General features: G+C 44.3%; 1 protein-coding gene across 12 annotated transcripts; it reads right to left on the bottom strand.

Moving 5' to 3' along the window:
- Window positions 1-1,453: 1,453 nt before the first annotated feature.
- On the bottom strand, window positions 1,454-20,897 carry HNRNPF (heterogeneous nuclear ribonucleoprotein F). Of its 12 annotated transcripts, none has more exons than XM_045878355.3 (6): window positions 20,767-20,796; window positions 20,379-20,443; window positions 9,711-9,867; window positions 8,708-8,845; window positions 6,812-6,877; window positions 1,454-3,368 (listed from the first exon to the last, which is right to left on the bottom strand). In XM_045878355.3, the coding sequence occupies exon 6, from the start codon at window positions 3,315-3,317 to the stop codon at window positions 2,073-2,075; it is 1,245 nt and encodes a 414-aa protein (XP_045734311.1). In that variant the 5' UTR covers window positions 3,318-3,368; window positions 6,812-6,877; window positions 8,708-8,845; window positions 9,711-9,867; window positions 20,379-20,443; window positions 20,767-20,796; the 3' UTR covers window positions 1,454-2,072. The 12 variants fall into 12 exon arrangements, with proteins under 12 accessions (XP_045734311.1, XP_064451060.1, XP_045734314.1 ...); XM_064594990.1 differs by having other exon boundaries at window positions 1,454-3,386; window positions 20,767-20,795; XM_045878358.3 differs by lacking the exon at window positions 9,711-9,867 and having other exon boundaries at window positions 20,767-20,837.
- Window positions 20,898-20,901: the final 4 nt, after the last annotated feature.

Here is a 20,901-nt window from a genome sequence, read left to right as displayed (position 1 = left end):
ATAAATCTCCTACCACAGGTGAGGCCTCCAGACAGTCTTACTTCTAGGAGGGAGCCACTGCCGCTAGCCCAGCAATTTCAGATAGTGTAGCACATTCCTCTGCATATCCCATCCCAGGTTCTTGGAGCCCACTCCTTATCTGGACTCTAAACCCAGCAAGGGAGGTTTTTAGGGGGCGAATGTACTCCCTAAAACTTCCCTGTCTTACCAAATCTTGGTCTTTCGTGGGATCTTACAATTACAGGTTTCATAAGCTCCCAGGTGCTCTACCTGGGCTTCTCTGGGTCTTCTTCACAAGCCAGGCCTTTGCTTCCCTCTGGTGGACTGTTGACTTGGAACATTGTGGACCAGTGGGATGGGTACAGACCCTGTGAACATGGCTTAGACCAGGTGTGTGATCTCTGCCTCCCTAGAATTCTTGTATTTAACCTAGTCTTCACATCTTCCTAGTTCAGCCTGTCCAAGCGCTTCTGGCATTCCTGGGCACTGCTGCTGCCCTATCTCAGGCCATCTGCGTCTGCAGAACACTGGTGGCTAAGGATGGCAGGTAAGGTGGGCCCGTGAAGCCATAGGAGGCTGAGTTGCTAGGTAACACTGTAGTCTACATAAATGCTTATTTAACAAAATCTTCAGGGGTCTAACCAACAGAGGATTGTCCCTTTGAAGTGATACCAGAGGGAAGACCTAGAAGTGGTGTGTACTTAGGATATCTGGGCTACATTCTATGGTTATTAAAAACAAGGCAGGGGAAGGGGAAGTTGGGGAAACGACCAATAGTAGCTTTATAAGCAGTTAAGAAGTAAAAACTCCATTCACATCTCAAAGTCTGTTTTAGTGTATACCAAAGTTAAAAGTGATGACACTATGCTGTGTGCAGAGGTGCCTGGAATTTGGACATTGTTCTCTACTGCTAGGTGTTTTCCACTTTCCAATTTGCAAACAAGTCTGTCCCAAGCTTTATTATGTGTATTCTGTAATAACCTGTAACTGCTAACCCAGGAGTGTTAGAGCTAGTATGTAAAAAACGTTCACATCAGCATATTTTATATTTTAAAAAAACTGAAACGAATTGTGGCTGTGGCTAGTAACGGCCAATGCACGTGGCACCCAAAATTAAGGATCTCTAGCTATGAGAAATGAACAGGACTCAGCATAAAATAAGGGATAGAGCAGGACATTACAAATGGCTGATAACAGCACTCCAGTCTCAAAGTGAGACTGGGCCTGTGTGCTTCTATTTTCATACTCTCTGGGATGTGTTTCCAGTCACCATTTCCACCACTCATATTTAACATTTTTAAAAATCAAACTTTAATTTAGCCTTGGTATAGGAATATAAAGGAAATCTCAGCTTTCATGTGCTAAATTATTTTGAAATTCACACTGAAATACAGCAGTATTCTCTTCAACCACCCATTCTGCTACTTTTTGGTGAGTATATAGTCGGTGCCAGTCATTGTGAAAAAATCTTTATTTTAAGAAAAAAATTTAGTTAACAAAAAAATTTAACAAGTTTCACTTAGCAAAATACACCCAAAAGGAAATCACAGTACAAAGAAAGTTTTAAGTCAAGGCCTCACCAATTCCTACAGTATTAGTAATGTGTCTCAATTTTCAAAACTAACTTATTTTTAAAAGCTTAAACTTAACCTAAAAGATTTTAAATGAAAATAAACTAGAATGAACAAACATGAGAAATGTTCCTCTTTGAATCAGGGATCTAGCACCTTGAGTTTTCCAAAAAAGCACGTCTCCCCAATGTATTCACGGTGATGTGGTGTAAAAGATCCATTTAATGTACTTAAAACTACTTTAACTCAGATAACATCACTCTGAAGTACACTACCAAAATGTTAATTGAGAAAAGCTGAAAATAGTTTTAGTTTACTCAATATCACATGCTAGAATAAAGTTTGCATGAGAAAACACTGAAGAGGTAATTTTTTAATCCAGATTTCACAAACTCATGGTGCAAAATGGGTCCCACAGCTTCCTCTAGAGTAATAATTGCTTTTCACTGCTTGTTGGCTGCCTGTGAAAATGATTGCAGTAACTCAAATGCTCCCACAAAACTAGTCATATCCACCCATGCTGTTCTGGCCTCCATAGCCAGCCCCGTAACAGCCGCTCACAGACTGGCTCTCAAGGCCACTGTAAGTGGACTGGGCTGACACCCCCATGCCTTGCATCATCTGGCTGCTATATGCCCCATTGCTGGCCCCAGTTGTGGAATTCAGGAAAAGTTCTATGTATCTGTGTTGCATGTTGGCCCGGTCTTTGGACATAGCTGCCACAGCTTCTTCGTGAGTGGCAAACTCGACATCAGCTTCGCCTGTCACTCTTCCATCAGGGCCAATCTCAATATGGACTCTCACAGGGTTGAGTGGAGAGAAGAAGTTGTAAATGTCGTTCTCTGTGGCCTTGTATGGCAGCCCTCTCATGTGGACGCAGTGCCCAGTGGTACTCTGGACAGTGAACTCGCCATCTCCGTATCTGTGGTCATACATGCCCGAGAGACAGTAACTGAGGTCTCTCCCGAACAGATCAGTGGTGAAGCCGTAGCCATCGCTGAGGCCGCTGTACTCCTCATAGCCCCCATAGCCTGCACTATATGCACCAGACCTCATCCTCTCCAGGCCCGCTTGCTTGACAATGCCAATGTACCTCCTGGCTGTGCCGGGGCGGTCATAGGGCCCCGGCCGCTGTACAGACATGAATTTCAGAGGGGGATCTGAGTATGACCTAACTTCTTCCTGACTGCTCTTGAACACTTCAATATACCTGTGCCCTATTCTCTCCTTGTGCTTCCCTAGGGCCTTCTCAGCTAACTCCTGGGAGGCAAACTGCACAAAGGCTTCCCCTGTAATCTTGCCCTCGGGGTCCACAGGCAATGTGATCCCGTTTGGCACAATTTCCAACCCTGAGAAGAACTGAACAATTTCTTCCTTGGTGCATCCAAATGGGAGTCCTCGAAGCCGCACGAAGCCATCATTGGCGGTGTCAGCACTGTTTGGACCGCTGTGCTTCAACACCCAATCCATCTCGGTTCTGTGGGATTTGAACACCTCAATGTACCGGTGTCCCATGCTTTCCCTGTCTTTTTTAAGGGCCATTTTTACATCATCTTCTGATTCAAGTTCAACAAAAGCCTCACCACTCTGCCTGCCTTCTCTAGTGTAGATGAAATGAACGCCTGCAGCCCCATCATGAATTGTGCAGTCAGAAAGGAAATTCTGCACATCCTCAACAGAGCAGGACCAGGGCAGGCCACGGAGCTTGACCACAAAGCCTTCACCTCCCTCGGGGCCCAGCATCATGGACACTTGAGAGGACAGACGTCAAACAAGCTTGGGTGCAGCTTTTTGTGGCTGAAAAGAAAGCAAAAACTACTTTACATAATTTTCCACTTATTATATACAAGAATATGCAGTAAATCTTATTTTCCTGATTTTACAGATGAAAAAAGAAGAGTAAAATATGTTAAGAAATACACCGAATACATTTGAGCTGAGATTCAATCCCAGGTCTCCCCAAAGATGTATGTATTACAGACAGACTGAAAAAGAACAAATTATGAGTCTTAAAAAAATAAACAGCGATCTGGAAGTTTCAGTCAACAAGCCAAGACCTATCAATTCTAACAGTCAAATTATTTTAAGTTAGAAGGGAAGACAAAAGAATGAAATAAGCCAATATTTAGAAATAGTGAGAGAACTTTTCAGAACTGGAGGTAAACATGAGATTATTACATTGCTCAAGTAAAAGGACATTTTCTTGTTACTAGAAAAAAGGCAGAGCAAATTTGTAACAGGAAATGCTCAACTGCACTAGTATCAGATAAAACCAAATTATTGACAAACTACCATTTTGACTCACCATAATTTTAATAAATTTAGTAATTCAGTAATTTAAGTATTTGATGAAGTCACTCCATGTAGCACTTTATTTATAAACTACCAACATGCAAAAGGATAATTTTGTAATGACTTCAGTCCATCCCCCTACAACAAATAGAATTCATGTTCCTCCTCCTTTATTGTATGTGCCCAATAAAAAAAGCCCAGGAAGATTAAGTATGTTTTATGGTTAATACTGGGTGGCTCAGGGGCACACAGCCAGGCAAAATGTTTCGTATTTTGGACCAGACAATTCTTTGTTGTGGGGAACAGGCCTGTGCGCTGTAGGATATTACGCAGCATCCGTGGCCTCTGCCCACTAGCCACCAATAGCACCCCCTCCCCAGGTGTGACAACCCCAAAGGTCTCCAGATATTCCCAAATGCTCCCAGCTGAGAATGACTACTGTAGAATCAGGGCCACCAACCTTAAAATGGGCCCTCAACACTGCCTACAGATCCACCCGCCTCCACTCTCCCAAAGCCCTGAGTTGTCTATGGCAACCTCAACTATTCTAATCTCCTACCTTCAACTGATCATCTCATCTGGTTCAAAGAATAGAGACCAAATGAAGTAACTACTACGAAGTCTAGAAATTTATAAACAAGGAGTTGCTTCTCTTATTAGCTGATATCATTAGCAGGATCACAATCCTGCTCTGGTCCCAACTCCACTCACCTAGAGAAATTATTATTATTTTTTTAAGTGGGCTCCATGCCTAAGAATAAGCCCGATGCAGGGCTTGAACTCACAATCCTCCTGATCCAAGGGGGTCAAGACCTGAGCTGAGATCGAGTCAGACAATCAACTGACCCACCCAGATGCCAAGAGAAATTTATCTTCAGTCTTTTCACTGAAGACAACCTCCTTAGTAATTAAGTATGCCCATTTCTAACCAATGCCATAATATACCTTTCCTGACATCAACTTTGCCTCCAGCTACTTGCTGATTTGCTGACCCCCTCAGTAAAATCTCAGAAGGCAGGCCTCTACTATCACCTCTACTCCTCACCATCCAAAGGGCAAGACCTCTCCTTGCCAAGAAAGAATTTTCTTATCTTCATTTTACTTGTTCCCACAGCAGGATTTAACCACTCCCTCTGGAAATCCTTTCTCTCTGGCTCCTGATGATGCATCGCATCGTCTCCTGGTTTTCTATTCCTTAGATATGTTCTCCCAGCTTCTTCCAGTGATTCCCTTTCTAGGCAGCCTCATTGTGATCTCCATGGTCAACTAGCCCTGGGCCCAGGACACTCAAGTCCCCAGCCTCAGGTTTCCTGAGGCCCAGACTGGTATACAAAACTCTACCCCATAGCCCCTATACCCCATAAATAAAAGCAGCATTTTCTCTGAAACTCTTCTACAGCACCCCAGCTGCAGATATAAATAGCCTTACCTGTCATCCTGAGGTTCTAGAAAGTGAAGTAATCCTTGGACAACTTTGCCCAAGCCCTCAAATCCAATGACTTCATTAGCTCTCTGGAGTGATTTCATTCACCACCCTAACATTCCTAAATCCTTCTCAAGAACTCCTTTGATTTCAACAAGTAATATAAAGGTTTCTCACAATTCTTTGCTCAGTCCCTAGCCATTGCCATGGCACAGTAAGAGCTCAGTAATTCATTCCTTTGTGATTTCAATTGTCAAAACCTTTTCTTTCTGCATCGCCCTCCTATCCCTTTCTACTTCCTCATTTCTAATTCCAGTACCAACAGCCCATGCCAGGATATTCTTATCTGGTTCTTAAACTTCTCCAAGTGTAATGGCTAGCCCTTATTGCAACCCAATCTGCAGCTCAAATGTTCTAAACCAACTTTGTCATTCTCCTGTTCCAAATCCTCAGTGGCTTCCCACTGGCACTGGAACACAAACCACAGAGCTAAGGGGGTACTTAGACCTTACAACTTTGGCCTACAACACACTTATGTAGCTTGCATCACTCCCATAAAAAAAAAAAAAACCAGCAGCAGCAAAAAAAACCCCACTCCTTTATTCATTTCTGTGCCTGGAATGTGCCAGGCTTTCTGCTCCCTGGGATTTGACCACACATGGTAATTACCTCCCCACATATACTCCACCCAACCTTCTGTCTAGCTAAATCCAACTAATCCTTAAGGTCTCAGCTCAAACATACGACCTTCCCACAAGACCTTCCCCTTCTACAAATTAAGTCTTATGGTTCTATGCTCCCATAGCACTCTTGCTCTGATTTGTTTAAAATGTGTCTTCAAAACTGCTTGGGAGAGCCTAGCAGGGACAGACTGTCTGTTCCACTGTGGCCCCACCCCCAGCACAGCAGGCCCAAGATTAGCAAGAGATTAACTGATGGCCATGCGAGAGGTCAACACCTCCCTCTACAATATGTCAGTCTAGGCTGAAAAAGACATGCAGGAAGCATAAATGAACACCAACATTTCATATAAAAATTACTTAAAACACCTCTAATAGTACAGTACAGATTATAAATGTTCTGGTTCAGAAAATAAAGTTCCAGAATCAAAAAGACTTCTCTGAAGGCAAGGTGAAGAGAATTCTTCTCTAAAACACATGTCTACATGTAAACTTTCATTGCTTATTTATACTCCAGAATTAATGTTCTCTTACATTTCTCACGAGGAGTCCTACTTGCTAACTCCATATTCTTCTAAACTTCTGATGGAACACAAACAAAATCTAATTTTAGGTGCAAATATAACTCAATATCCTCACTTTGCCCTCAGAACCTTCAACATCTGGATCCCTCGTGGAGTTTTACAGTACTTAGCACATTAACTAAAATTCAGTATTAGAGTGCTGTAGATTTGTGCTCCACATTAGATTTAAAGCTAATGACAAAAATCTTACTTCGTGTTAAGAAATGTCCTGCTTAAATATATCAAATGTAAACAGAAATTACTTTTCTTAAAAGAGCTCACCTTAAAGAACAACCCGGGGGGGGGAAGCCCACAGTCGAAGACACTCCTGGTAGGTAACGAACTGTCCTAAAAAAGAGTGATACGGCCGTCTTGCCTCAGTGCCCCAACAGTCACCAGGGCAACCAGGGGTGGTGGTGCTGTGACTGGGATGGACTCCAGCTCCCTTCCTCCTCCTCAGGAGAGGCAGGACTGGGGCTACTGGAGGCCCTTTATAGCCCTGAGACTTCCATTAACTAAAGCACACACCCGGGACTGACCCCACAGCATTTAAAAGGTTTACCTTTTCATAGGGTAATACAGGCTAACAGCAGGGAAATCTCTCACCAGCCTTGAGGAGACTTAGAACTAACTCTAAGCTCTGTGAGGAAATCTAAATACCGCGGGCGGGAGGGGCTTCTTCAGGGAGAGGGTGGAGCAAGGCCACAACAATCCCGGGTAGGGAAGGGACAAAAGGGACAGAAGGTGAGACCCCAGGCAGCATGATCTTTACTGGGATGAGCTCCGTGGAGTTGATTGCTAGAATTGTTCAACATGATTTACGATTTACAAGAAACCATGGGGGTGGGGGGGACGCGGAGGGGGGTAGGGTGGAGATACTCAACGTCTTTCCTTCCCAGTTTTATTTGGTAACTGCATTTCTTATGACTTGTATTTGCTCTGACTTTGAGAATAAAGGGAAGAAATTTTGAAATATGCTTTTCAACAAGAAAAACATCATCACTACCATCGCCCACAGCTAAGCGATGAAACTGTCCCCAAAGACGGACACGTGAAATCCACGGAACACGTCGAAGAACTAAACCACATTCTTAATTTTGGAAAAGTGTAACTGGGAAAGTCAAGTTAATTTCGTTGAGCGCGTCTTCTTAAAGATAAATTTGCCTTTACCAGCCTCCTGTATTACTACATTAGATACCATCTGGGTGGTGGTGGGGAGCCCGGTATAAACGTGAAGTATTACAATTTAAGAGTAACTTCAAATTCTCTGGAAGATGGCTTTCAAAAAGCTTCATCCACCCTTCCCCTGTGCCCCTAGAACATTGGAATCTAAAAGGTAGAAGGACCCAGGCATCTTAATGACTTGATTCCCTTCTATGGTTTACCCCAGCTCCTAGCTCCTTCCAGTGTGGTCTGCAGGCCAACATCTACGGAACCCTCCTCGGGCAAGCACCCGCAGGGGCGGCCAAACACACAGGCCAATTTTCACTAGACTGAAACGGGACGCGTACACGCGCGAACACATGCTGAAGCACTGACAGCACGGGTCTCACCGGAGCACTACCTTGCAATCGCTGGAGTGTGAAAAAATACTGCTTTTAGGTCCTGCACGTGGAGATTCTAATTTAACTGTAATTGTACAGGATGTGACCAAGGATTTTTGCACAACTCCCCCAGGTGAGCGCACTGTGTTGTGTGCACAGACCACCCATGGATGGATGTTGTTAAAATGCAAAGTTTCTAAAACAATAGATATGGAATAGGGCAAGATTCTGCATTTCTAACAGGCTCCTAGGACTCCTGCGAGGCTCACCTTCACTCTACTGGTTAGACGGGATTTAGTTCGGATTCAGGTAGATCCAATCAAGATAAACAGAGTGCGCCTCCGAGTGCCATGACTGATTAAGGTTTATCTACGGAGTACAAGGGCAGCTTAAACTCCCATCCTCTCTGTTCAGGGAGGGGTACTCAAGTGGGACTCTGGCTTCACCCTCTTATTTGTGCTGCAGTAGGACCTAAAGCATTTTCACCCTTATTTGTAAATATTCACATGCAGCTGGTAGCACTCGAGAGCCAGGTTGTCCTGGGTGTCCGAATTACTCAAAGTTCTACTTTTAAATCGAAGTGAGCAGAGACGCTTCCCCAGGATCACGCAGTTGACTTTTTTGCTCAACTTACCGCTGAGGGGAGCAGGACTGATTTCTATTTTCATCAAACAAGCGCGGTTTACAGCCAAAGGACCCCTAATTCCACCCGACGCTTAAAACCGCAGAAGGCTCCGGGGAAAGTCCAGGTGCGTCTCCTTTTGTTATTAACCTGAAAATGAAACTCAACTGGCTGCGGGCAAACGCCTCATACGAGGGTTGAAACTGCGCTCTTAAGCTCGCAGCCGCGCGGGCCGCCAGGGGCGCGTCTGAGCGATTTCGGCGGGAAGCACAGCGGCGGTCGCAGGCGCTGAGCTCCTCGGGCGGGGAAACGGGGACGAGGTGCTGGGGGGAGGCTCACTCGGCCTCTACCTGGCGGATGCGAGAGACCCTACCGTCTGCCAGGCCCCACAGGAAAAAGGGAGACCGGAGCGCCCCTTCTCGGGGGGCCTGGGCGGGGTCAGCGGGAGCTTCCGGGGCGGGGGCGGGACAAGCCGAGGGAGGAGGGAGGGAGGAGGGGGAGAGGCTTCCCGGGCAGAGCGGGAGGGGGGAGGGGGAAAGAGGTCACTGGGCAAAGGCTTCCCGGGCCGGGTGGTGGGAGGGGAGAGCCCGGGTGGGGGGTAGCGTACTGAAGCTGGGGGGGGGGGGGGTAGGTCGCCAACGTCGCCGAGGAGGGAGTGAGGTGGGGCCGAGTTCTCCGTCCCGGCTTCCCGGAGCCGCGGGGGAGGGGGCGGAGCTCCCGAGTCAGGGGGGGCTTTCTGGGGCGGCCAGGGAAGAGTTCCCGGGACCTGTGGGGGGCGGAGCTCCTGGGTCGGGTCGGGGGGACTTCCTGGGGCCGTAGGGACGCGGGGGGAGAAGAGTTCCTGGGGCAACGAGGGGAAAGAAAGAGTTCCCGGAGCGGGCGGGATGGGGGGGGGGGAAGTTGTGGGGGACAGGGGACGAGTTCCCGGGACTCGCGGGAGGTGGGGGGGTGGACTGGGGGCTGACTGAGGGTGGATGGGCGGGCGGGTGGGGGTCGTCCGCTCGCGGCAGCTCACCACGACGGGTCCGGAGTCCGGAAGGCCGGCGCGCGGGGCTGCGTCCCGGAGGCTGAGGCCGCGTGACTGAGGGCGGCGGGCCGGACGTGGGTCACGGGGTGTAAAGGAGGAAGTGCCACCGATGGGCCCGCCAAGATGTCACCAATGGAAACGCGCCCTGCAGGTGCGGCCCGTGGCCCGCGCGGTCGGCCCAGGCAGGAAGTGGGAGGAAGGAGGGAAGAAAAGCAACGAGGAAGACCGTTCTGAGTGAGTTCTCAGGAAGGTGCCAGGATGAGGAAAAGTCCAGAGTACCAGCGCAGGGGAGGGGTAGATTGGGACGATTTATGTGGAAGGAGAAACCGTGAAATTAAAAAAAAAAAAAAAATCTGAAAAAACCTCTGGAAGCAGGAAGAATTTACAATGGAAACTAATAGACAAAAGGCAGAACCTCTTTGTATATACATAACCTTGTTTTATATATTTGGCCATAGACATGTAAATTTTTTCCATCAATTTAAAAGATTAATTTTAAAACTCGCCCCAAAACTCGCAATTCTTAATATCCAACAAAGAATTACGTTTCATGAACCTCTGTATCCGAGTTCAAAAGAACAATCTTGAAAATAATTATTAAAGCAACTGCAGGGGGGCCTGGGTAGCTCACTTGGCTAAGCGTCTGCCTGCCTTCGGCTCAGATACGATCCCAGGGTCGTGGGATCGACCCGGCGTGAGGCTCCCTGCTCCGAGGGAAACCTGCTTCTCCCCTCTCCCTGCCGCTCCCCGTGCTAGTGCTCGCTTGCCCTCTGTCAAATAAGTAAAATCTTAAAAAAAATAAAATAAAATAAAGCAATTGTAATGTGAGCAGTGACTAAATTTTATATTAAGGAGTTTAAGTTGTAATTATGGTGCTATGGTTTTATTTTTGGAGTCAATACTTAAGAGATATATTTGATGTCTAGAATCTGATTCTGAGTGGACAGAGTGGGATTACAGATGAAACAAACGGGTGATGATTTAGTAATTATGGAAACTGGGCGATGGGTACATGGGAGTCTCCTTATACTTTTGTCTATTTTTCTGTATGTTAAATACTTTTAGTAATGAAATTATTTAAGAAAAGAAAGTTGTATGAATCTACTTACTAGAAATAACTATGAAATGAATAGGATTTATAGGGAAGAGGAACCTACTTTGGTGAGAGTATGCGAAGCCAGACTCTAGCAAAGGAGTTCAGTCCTTCATTACAAAATAGCTCCAAGGAAAAAGACCAAGTGAATACTTACTGAATAAAAGAAATGTAAGAGATTTATCATGGATTCACAACACATGGGGCATATTTGATTTTGAGTCAAAGTGATAAACATTGAGATTATTTGAACACTGACTAAAAATTTGATATTAAAGTTTTTTATATTAAAGTATATTTACTTAGTTTAGATATAGAATTGTAGTTATGTTTAAAAATAAAGGAATTACTTTCTAGAGTTTCATTCACTGGAAATATCTGTGGATGAAACAAGTGTGTTGGCTGGGATTTGTTTAAAAATTACTAGGTGGGGAATGTAAAGAAAAACTGTCCCTGATTGTGGAAGCTGGGTAACAAGAATCAAAATCCAGCCATTCCATGGAAAGTTATACACAGGCACTAAACACTCATGAATTCAAGAGAAGTTAAACAGTATTCTGAAGAAAAATTAAACCACAAAATTGGCTTGTTTTTGGAAAGAATTCTCTACAGAGCTGAGGTACCTTGACTACTTCATAAGCATTTATTTCTCTTCTTGAAAACCTCTTCAAAATATAATCTTGGTAATTTATATGATTAGTATGCATTTTCTCATTTTATTTGAATGTATTTGTTGCAGTTAAGTAGTTTTACATATGCCTTCTTGGCTTAAGTGGTTGATGACGCCGGGGAGGCCACGGTTAATAATTGATCGGCCATGATACGGTTCCTGCCTGAAGGAACAACCTGTACCAAAGACACCAGGAGCAGGTTGTGCTTAGACCTAGACCGTTGAAAAGAGGAAAGCAGAGGAAGATCCTCCACAGCCTTGAAAGCCTGGTTTGGTATTTTGTACTTTAGTCTAAGACCAATGTGAAGTCATTTAAATTGTTTCAAAATGAAATGTGGTATAATTTGTGTTTCTGCTTTTCAACAGAACAGTCTAGCTGCTAGCTGGAAAACAAATGGTGGGAACAGATGCATGGAGAGGAGATGGGAAGCAATGAGATGAAGTTTTAGGAAAAACTGATGGTACCCTGAAATAAAAACATTGTGGTAGAAATGAAGCAACTGTGCGAAGATTTGAGTGATGTGCAGTAGATAAAATTTACCAAACTTGGGAGAGTCATTCATTAACTCAGAAATATTGTGCACTTAAAAAATGCAGGCACTGTGCGAGATCCACAGAGCAGTGGACTAGGAAATCAATTTAAAAAATGAAGAAAAAGGGCTCCCTGCTCAGCAGGGAGCCTGGTTTCTCCTCTTCCTCTGCCCCTCCTCCCCGCTTAAGCTCTCTCTGACAAATAATAAAATCTTAAAAAAAAAACAAAAAACAAAAAACGAAGAAATACATGTATGATGACAAATTCTGAATGACCCAAAACTAGACAATGGGGATTAATTTACCCTGGGGCTCTGAGGAAGTGACATTTAAACAGATCCTAAGCATGAGTAGGGGTGGGAATGTGAAACTTTTTTCCCCAATAAATACATAAGGTATAAAAGGAGATTTTTAGAAGACCCTATTTTTGTTCTTGTTCCTTTGTGCATTATCCTATTTATTCCTCCCTGAATGCTTGTTCAAATTCTTTATATTTTTAAAAGTACCCCTTTGCCAAGGTCTGTTTTTGTATTGGTTGCTTTTTATAAATATTTTAGTTTGTGGTGAATCCTTTTTTTTTTTTTAATTTGACAGAGAAAGCACAAGGGCAGGCGGGGGGGCAGCAGGGAGAGGGAGGAGAGGGAGAAGCAGGCTGCCCTGCTGAGCTCCCAGGACCCTGGATCATGACCTGAGCCGAAGGCAGACGCTTAACCAAATGAGCCACCCAGGGGCCCCAAAGATTTTTTTTTAAGTAACCTCTACACCCAATGTGGGGCTCAAACTTAACAACCCTGAGGATCAAGAGTCGCATGCTCTGCCAACTGAGCCAGCCTGGCAACTCATGGCGAATCCTTTTAATCTTCATACTCAGTTCTTATTAAATTCACAAGAGAATTTTAGATATTATTTCCGCTGCTTATGTCTGTTTTCCACTTGAGGAGCCAAGATGGGTCTGGAGAAAAAGCAATTCCCTGTCTAGGGACAGTATATGAGCAGAGCCCAGACCCCTAATTTGTTATGGATAGTTTTCCTGTTCCACTGGAAACCTCAAATGTCTCTCCTAACCCAGCAACTCTATAAAGTCCCAATTCAGTGGCTCTTAAACATTTCTTGCTGTCAAATACTCGAGAATATGATGTAGTTCTGAACCAACTACTTCAAGAAAGCACACCCTCACACAGTTGTGCCAAAATTTCAAAGGGCTGAGGCATCTGAAGTGTGACAACTCTGACCCTAATTTGTACAAGCCAAGTTCAGTACACAAAGCTACCTCAGAGCTATTAAGGAGAAGCTGTAGATGGATCATTAAATATGTTATTAACATTCTAAATGTTTATTGCTATTACTACATTTTTATCCATCAAAGGAGATATATATGATCTGTATGCAACAGGAAAGCTGTTTTCCATTATCTTTTCATTATCGGGCTTTTAGTTTACATACTGTAGCTAAGTATGGGGTAATAATACACTTCCCCTCAATGTTCATTTCTCAAAAGCTGTGTTAACTAAAAAGCAAAAATAGTATGTGATGTTAGGTAAATTATATCTATAATGCTTATATTAAAATTGACATGAGGGACAAATTTTTACCCAACATAGAACAAGCAACTGTTGCTCTGTATTATTGATTGCATTCTGCAGGTGACTCAGGAATCAAAATCTAAGTTTTCCACAGAGGAAAAATTTTTTCCACAGAGGAAAAAAATATATTATCAGATGAAGTTTTCATAAAAAGAAACACTGCTATTTGACTTCCATTGCTAAAGATAAAATCTGTTTTCAAGTGAAGGAAAAATTCCATCATTTCTATTAATTGGTAGTGCTCTCCCCACAAGAAATATGATTCAGCATAGCTAACAAATTTAAGGAGGGGGGGTTGTTAAAGAAAATACAATTGCTAAGCAGTCTCCCAACCACCTCCCCTACCAACCTTCCTGTAGCTCTTTCCCCTGAGTAAGCAGCCCCTGGGTGGGTGACCATTTAGATCCTAGAGCCGGGCAAAGGCCTCAGGAGGCCTTGTGGGTTACACTCATGGTCTCCAGAGAGATGGTTACAGTACATGCCCACAGCCCCTCAAGGGGCCTACAGCTTCCTCCTGGGGCTCTGTGGAGAGCTGACACCTTGTCAGGTCCCATGCAGCTGCCACAGGAGCGAAGACTGCTGTAGCATCTTGTGCTCAGTGTTTGCCGCTCAGGGGACCACAGCACACTGCCCTGGGAGAGTGGAGAACAGATCCAAGAGGAAAGAAACATGACAATGCACAGGAGAGTGGCTCAAGCACCCGGAGAGAATACCATGCATTCAGACAACAGCTTAGAACAGTAGACAGTTTTAAGGGAACGAGAAGTGCTGGACAAAACACTTAAATTTTTTTAACAGAAAAATAAAATGAGCACTTTCAGATACTCAATTTCAGAATATAAAACTGTTTTAGTACTAAAATTTTGAATATAAAATTAATAATAAAGTACAGTGGCCTCAAAAACCAAGTGGAAAAAAGATCTCAAAACAAAGAGAAAGAAACAGAAAGGGAAAAAAGATGAAATTTGGAGCACACGGATGTAACACAAGACAAAAGAAATAACATGTCAATAACAGGAATTCCAGAAGGAGAAAAAGACACAAATGGAGGCAGGAGAACAGATAAAGAATGAAAGGGAGATTTTCCTGGCTTAAGATATACGTGGTCGTGTAGTTCCCAACAGATATTTTTAAGACACAACCTAGGCATATGTTGCTAAAACTCCTAAATTTAAAGTATAGAAAAAAATGGCTTTGGAGAAAGAACAAACTGGGTACAAAGGATAAAAATATGATCGTTAACCACATGTGCCTACTGAACACTTGAAAGTGACAAGTACAAATTGAGATGTGCTGTAAGTATAAAACACCAAATTGCAAAGATTAAAAGAACGTAACATCTCAATGTTAAAATATTGATTACACATTAAAGTATTATTTTGGATAATAGTCGATCAAAATATTTTCAAATATACTAAATTAAATATTAAAACACATCCCAACTCATTCTCCTAAGGCCAGTATTACCCTGTTTTATGGGCTGAAATGTGTGTCCAAAATTTAGATGCTTAAGTCCTAACCTCAGCCACCTCAGAATGTGAGATTTGGAGATAGTCTTTTTACAAAATGAGGTCATCAGAATGAGCCATATTCCATTATGACTGATATCCCTCCAAGAAGGGGAAATTTGGACACAGACAAGATGACGCAAAACACAGAAGACAGCCATCTAACAAACGAAGGAGAGAGGTCTGGAATATATCATTTCCTCGTGGCCCTTAGAAGGAACGAACCAACCCTGCTGACTGATGCCTTGATCTAGGATTTCTGGCCTCTATAACTGCAAGACAAATTTCTGTTATAACCCAGTCTGTAGTATTTTGTTATGGCAGTCCTAGTTAAACTAATACAATCTGATACCAAAACCAGACAGACATCACAGGAAGAGATAACTACATACTAATATCCTTTATGAGGACAGGTGCAAAATTCCTCAACAAAATACTACAAACTGAATTCAACATGTAAGAAAAGTTACACACGATGACCAAATGGAATTCATCCCAGGAATGCTTAAAGGTATTTCAATGTAAGAAAATGTTCTTTAATTAGGTAGTAGTAATGATGGTTTTCACAACATTGTGAATATACTAAAAACCTGATTTGTACCCTTTCAACTGGGTGAACTATATGGTATGTGAACTATATCTCAAATATGAAACAAATTTGTCATTAATATTCTATTGGACAGCGTAATTCTAAACAAATTTTGTGTAAAGCAGAACAAAAACCTATGGAGATGCCAATAATGGATCATCTCTGCAATGTAGATAGACTTATAAGAGGGTGAGGAATTTGTAATATTCACACTAGGTGAGAATTTTTGTAAAAGAGCCATACTGTCAGGGAAACCTAACAGGAATTCAGGATTTTTCATTCTAGTCTTTTTCCCCCTTAATGATTATCACTTTTTGTGCTGTGTTTAAAGACATCTTTTTCTTAGGCCAAGGCCATATGGATATTTTTTTAAACTTCAAGAGCTCTGTTGTTTTCATCTACATTTTTATGTTTTGGTCTACAATCAACCTGGAATTGGTTTTCCATTTCCAAGAGTGTTAGAATTAGTTTATTGAGTTTCACAGGCTAATTTTGCCCATGAACTCAGATGAAAAGATCCTAAAGAAATTATCACCCAACCAAATCCAGCAATACACAAAGCAATAATCATGACCAAATTGGGTTTATTCCAAGAATGCAATTGTAGCTCATAATTTCAAAGTCAATCCTTGCACTCTGTCACAGACATACTAATGAAGCTCAAATGAGTTAACTAAGAATTTTTCAACTTTTATGAGAAATGCTAAGAAATACCTACACAATATAAGGAAAAAAAGGAAACTGATGAATTCCCCTATAAACTGGGAGTAGGGAAAACTTTCCTGACCATGACCCAAAACCCAGAATATGAGAAAATACTGAAAAATTTCATTACATAAATACAAACAAAAACCCAGAACAAAAGCCTCCAAACCTCTTATGCATAGCTAAAAAACACCAAGTTAAGCAAAAATACCAATGATAAAACGGGAAAGACATTTCCAATTTTTCCCCAAAATATTAATATCCTTAATACAGTCCAACCACCCAAAAAGGAAAATGGGTTAGAGGTATAGTCTAATAGGAAAAGGCTAGAAACAACCCAATTGCCCACCACTAGAAGTCCAGCTGAATAAACTTTGGTGGACCCACTTAATGAAGTATTAGACCTTAAACTAAGGAAGGAGTCAAAGACCACTGTGGTTGTGTCAAGAAAGTCAGGAACCAATCTGAAGGGCTCCCACTGGCCACAAACTGGATAATTTGTGCACCAAAGAGAATAAAAGCCACAGTGGATTAAAACACATCCTGTATGTTAGAACTCATGACTTCATAATGATACCAGAAAAAGCATCTTGGGCACATGCTAGAGATCACTAAATTATGTTGGATATTGATAAACATCAGGAATGAATCAAAAACTTAACCTACCATTTATAAAGTACAACAGAATAATCAAATGATTAACAAAGAAAGTTTCCTCTCTCTAGTAGTATTCCTACTAATAAATGAGAAGGAATATTTAAAGTGTCACTAATTTGGAAATATTAACAAAACAATGAATTTAGGGAAAGACCATCAATGGCTGCTAACATCACAAAGGGGGAACACAAGTGCTTCGGCAGGAGTAGACAGCACCTCCAATGAAGTATTCTTTCCAAAAAGATAATCTCAGCAGAACCAGAACAGCCTTTAGAGGTAACTACCATTTTACAGGAAATGCAGAGGTCAGAGATTGAGACACCACCATTGAATGTAATCAGAAAAACCCAAAGCCTGAGGAAGGAACTCAGTATGTGACACTCAACCTGATTTATTCAATAAAGAAAAGAGAACCTCTAGATTGCACTAATAAGGTAGTTATTTGTTCACACTTAAAAGGTGGCTGGTACAAATCGAGATGTGCTGTAAATATACACACTGGATTTTGAAAACTTAATTTGAAAAAAAAAAAAGTAATTTAAAAATTACATGATATATTCTGAACATGTTAAACTAAATTATTAGAATGAACATGTTTTTTATTAAAAAATATGAAATTACATATGTGGCTTGCATTATATTTCCACTGGACAGCGCTGCTCTGATTAACAGAATATGAGAGAGATTATCTACCAAATATAAGGTGGGACCTTGTTTGGATTCCAATTCAAGCCAGCTATAAAAAAAAATATTATTGGATTATACGGGCAGGTGCATTTGAACACAGGGTATTTGATGATCTCAAGGAATTATTTCTTCAGGTGTGATAATGGTACTGTAGTTATATTTTTTCAAAAAAATCTGTAGAATATAAGCTAAAATATTTATGGATAAAAACCTTATTATGTCTGGGATTTGCTGTCAAATAAGCCAGACTTGGCTTTAGATGAGCCGGATTCTCCCCCTCTTACCTGCCTCTTGTTTTCCACAAGAACTCCAATTCCGGCCAGTAAGATGGGAGCAGGGTCCCTGGCAGAGGAGGGCTGTCACTGTCAGACAGACCTGAGTCCTATTCCCTCCCTGGGCAAGTGACTTCATTTTCCCCCTGGGCCTCCATTTTCTCATCTGTACAACAAGGATAATGCCAATACCCCCCCACCCCCTTACAGACTGGTCATGAGCATGTGACTTAAAAATACTATCAAACTCTTAGCTCTGTGCCTGGACCCAGTAATGTGCTTCTACAAAAAGTCTGAGAGCCAAAGCTCAGATTCAGGAGACCCGTTACCATTTTTGCAGCCCCTGGAGGCACTTATCCTGGATGGGCACCATATGTCTCCACACTCTTCCTTCACAGTTTTGGCCGTATCTGAGGACTAACCTAAATCAGTCTTTTCGCTTAAATCAATTCACATTTTTACTTGAATTATGTTTACTGAGACCTTTGTACCAATAAACTTAAATGAAAACCAGTCACTTGCCAATTAAAAAAAAAATCCCAAAAAAGCAAATACCACAAAAAGAATGTTAAAACAGAAAAAATAAAAATAAAAAGGAGACCGTAATATAGAATAAGCCTAATCAATTTACAAAATGCATACGGGCACAAGAGATGACTGAAGATGGGCTTGCTTAAACATTAGTAACTAGTAACATCAGCAATCGTTCCCCAAATTCATTAAAAGTAAAAATTTACTCACTTATTTTAAAATGCAGAATCGTGTCTAGAAATTAATAGTGAAAACATCACTTTTCACTGACATATTTTTTGTCTAACCGGAGAACCCGAGGTATTTTCATTCTTACTAGGAATTCAGAAACAAATAGTTAACCTTTAAAAACGTGACTAAAAGTAATGGAACTACATTAAGATAGGTAATTCCGACAATGTTTTGAACTGAAAGGGTATTTGAAGTCTTCAAAACTCTTCCAGCTCCACCAGGTTCCCAATACCTGAGGCGCTGCCCCCCTCCCCGGGGCCCCACCGGGCGGTTCCCCCCCTTAGCGCGCAGCCGCTCGCGGACTCCTCTCCCGCCACGCACGCGGCCGGCAGTGGCAGATAGAAGCCCGGAGGCCCCCCCGATAGTTGTGAGAACTAGAGAAGGAAGCACGTTCCTTCGTCCTAGGGCCTCGGGGAAATAAACTACTGCGAAGAGCTTCCAGCGGACAGGCGGGCCGGGGCCCAAGGGACGCCGGGCGGGGGCGGGGGTGGGTGTGGGGGGAGGTCCCGCAGGAGCTGGGGAGGGGGGTCTCCCGGGTCTGGGGATTTGTCTGGCAAGAACCTGAGAGCTCCTTAAAGGTACAAACCAACGGGGAGGGGCCTGTGGCCTCCCAACCAGGTCTATAAAAGACCAGGGTCGGTCGAGTCCCCGAGACTCGCTCGGCGTCACCAGGCCGCCCGGCGCCACTTTCAGTGAACCACGCGGGAACGCTGAAGGTAGAGGGCGCAGCGCGAGCGCCGGCAGTCTCCAGAAGTTTCTTAGGCGCAGTCAAAAATCAGCAAAAAATACGTTCAAGGATACAAAGAAATAAAAGACAAGGAAAAAGAAACGGCCGATTAAGCTCGCTCGGCAGAAGTACAGTCACCAGGCAAAGATCACCAGAACCAGTTTCTACCCAAAATGCAGACACTATACCTCTAAAAGCAGGAGACAAAACGCAGACTGGCGCTCAGGACCCGCACGCCGCACGGAGAGGAAGAAAAGGCCGCAAAGACGGAGAGTGGAGGCTCAGCGAGCGGGAACGTGGGAGGGGGGAGGAGTCAGTTCCCAACCAGTCTGGTGCAACTCAACCACGTGAAAGTACTGCTTTCATTTTTAAATGAAGCCCCTCTCCCACGGTCGCCAGGTGCCCTCACGCTATTCCTGGCAGGGGCGCTCAAGCTCTGCTACCCCTGGAGTCCCCATCAGGCCTTTCCTCCCTTCCTCGCCGCGGGCCCTACCTCCCCCAGCCCTAAATCTCAGCCCGTGGTCCAGTCCCTGAGTGTAAGGCCGTTGACCTCTGACCCCACCTCCCCCGACCCCAAATCTCAGCCCCGCCACCCTCGACCCCAGTGAACTCAGTCCCCGGTTTGTACCCCAGTAAGCGGCCTTTGACCTCAGATCCTACCTCTCCCGACCCCAACTCTCAGCCCCGCCGTCCGCAGCCCCTACGTGCCCAGTCCCCATTCGGTTCCCGTGTGTGAGGCCCCTGATTTCAGACCTAGCCTCCCCCGACTCCAAATTTCAGTCCCGCTGTCCCCACACCCAAGGGCCCAGCTCTCGGTCGGTTCCAGTTGTGCGGCCCTCGGCCTCGGACCCGCCGCCCGTCCCGCCCCTCACCTCGGGCTCCGAGCCTCCACTCTCCCGCTCTTCACATCCGGCACCTCGATCGTCCCTCTGAGCACCTAGAGGAGGGTGGAACGCGGGGAACTTGGCAGTTGTAGCTGAGGCAGTTGAGGCTTGTTTACCATCACCATGGAAACCCCTGGCAGCACGCCCTGGGCGGGGCCTCCGGGGGGCGGGGTCTGGCGCGCGGCAGGCCCGAGTGCACAACTCCCGCCCGTCGGGCGTACGCGCCGTTTACCTCAGCCCCGCTGCTCTGGGTTTGCCCGATTCCCGCTCGGCCCTGCACCCCAGCACCCAGGAGCAACAGCCCCGGGAGCCCGCGCCCCCGCCCCACTTCCGGCTGCCGGCGTGAGCGCCCGCCGGTCTACCCGCGGAACCCCACCTTCTTCTCCAGGAAGACGCGGCGAAGGGCTACCTCCACCACGGAGCCGGAAGGACGCAAAGAGCGTGGCGGGGCGGGGCCTCCGCGGCGGGCGTCCGGGGGCGGGGCCGCGAGGGCGCCGTTGTGACGCGCATG

The sequence above is a fragment of the Mirounga angustirostris genome, unplaced genomic scaffold (genome assembly GCF_029215605.1).
Source record: "Mirounga angustirostris isolate CCGP_5_RB_7025 unplaced genomic scaffold, mMirAng1.0.hap1 SCAF_6, whole genome shotgun sequence".
In the NCBI taxonomy this organism is placed as follows: Eukaryota; Metazoa; Chordata; class Mammalia; order Carnivora; family Phocidae; genus Mirounga; species Mirounga angustirostris.
Note: the sequence above shows the minus strand (reverse complement) of the source record. Positions and strands in the feature narration are given on the sequence as shown.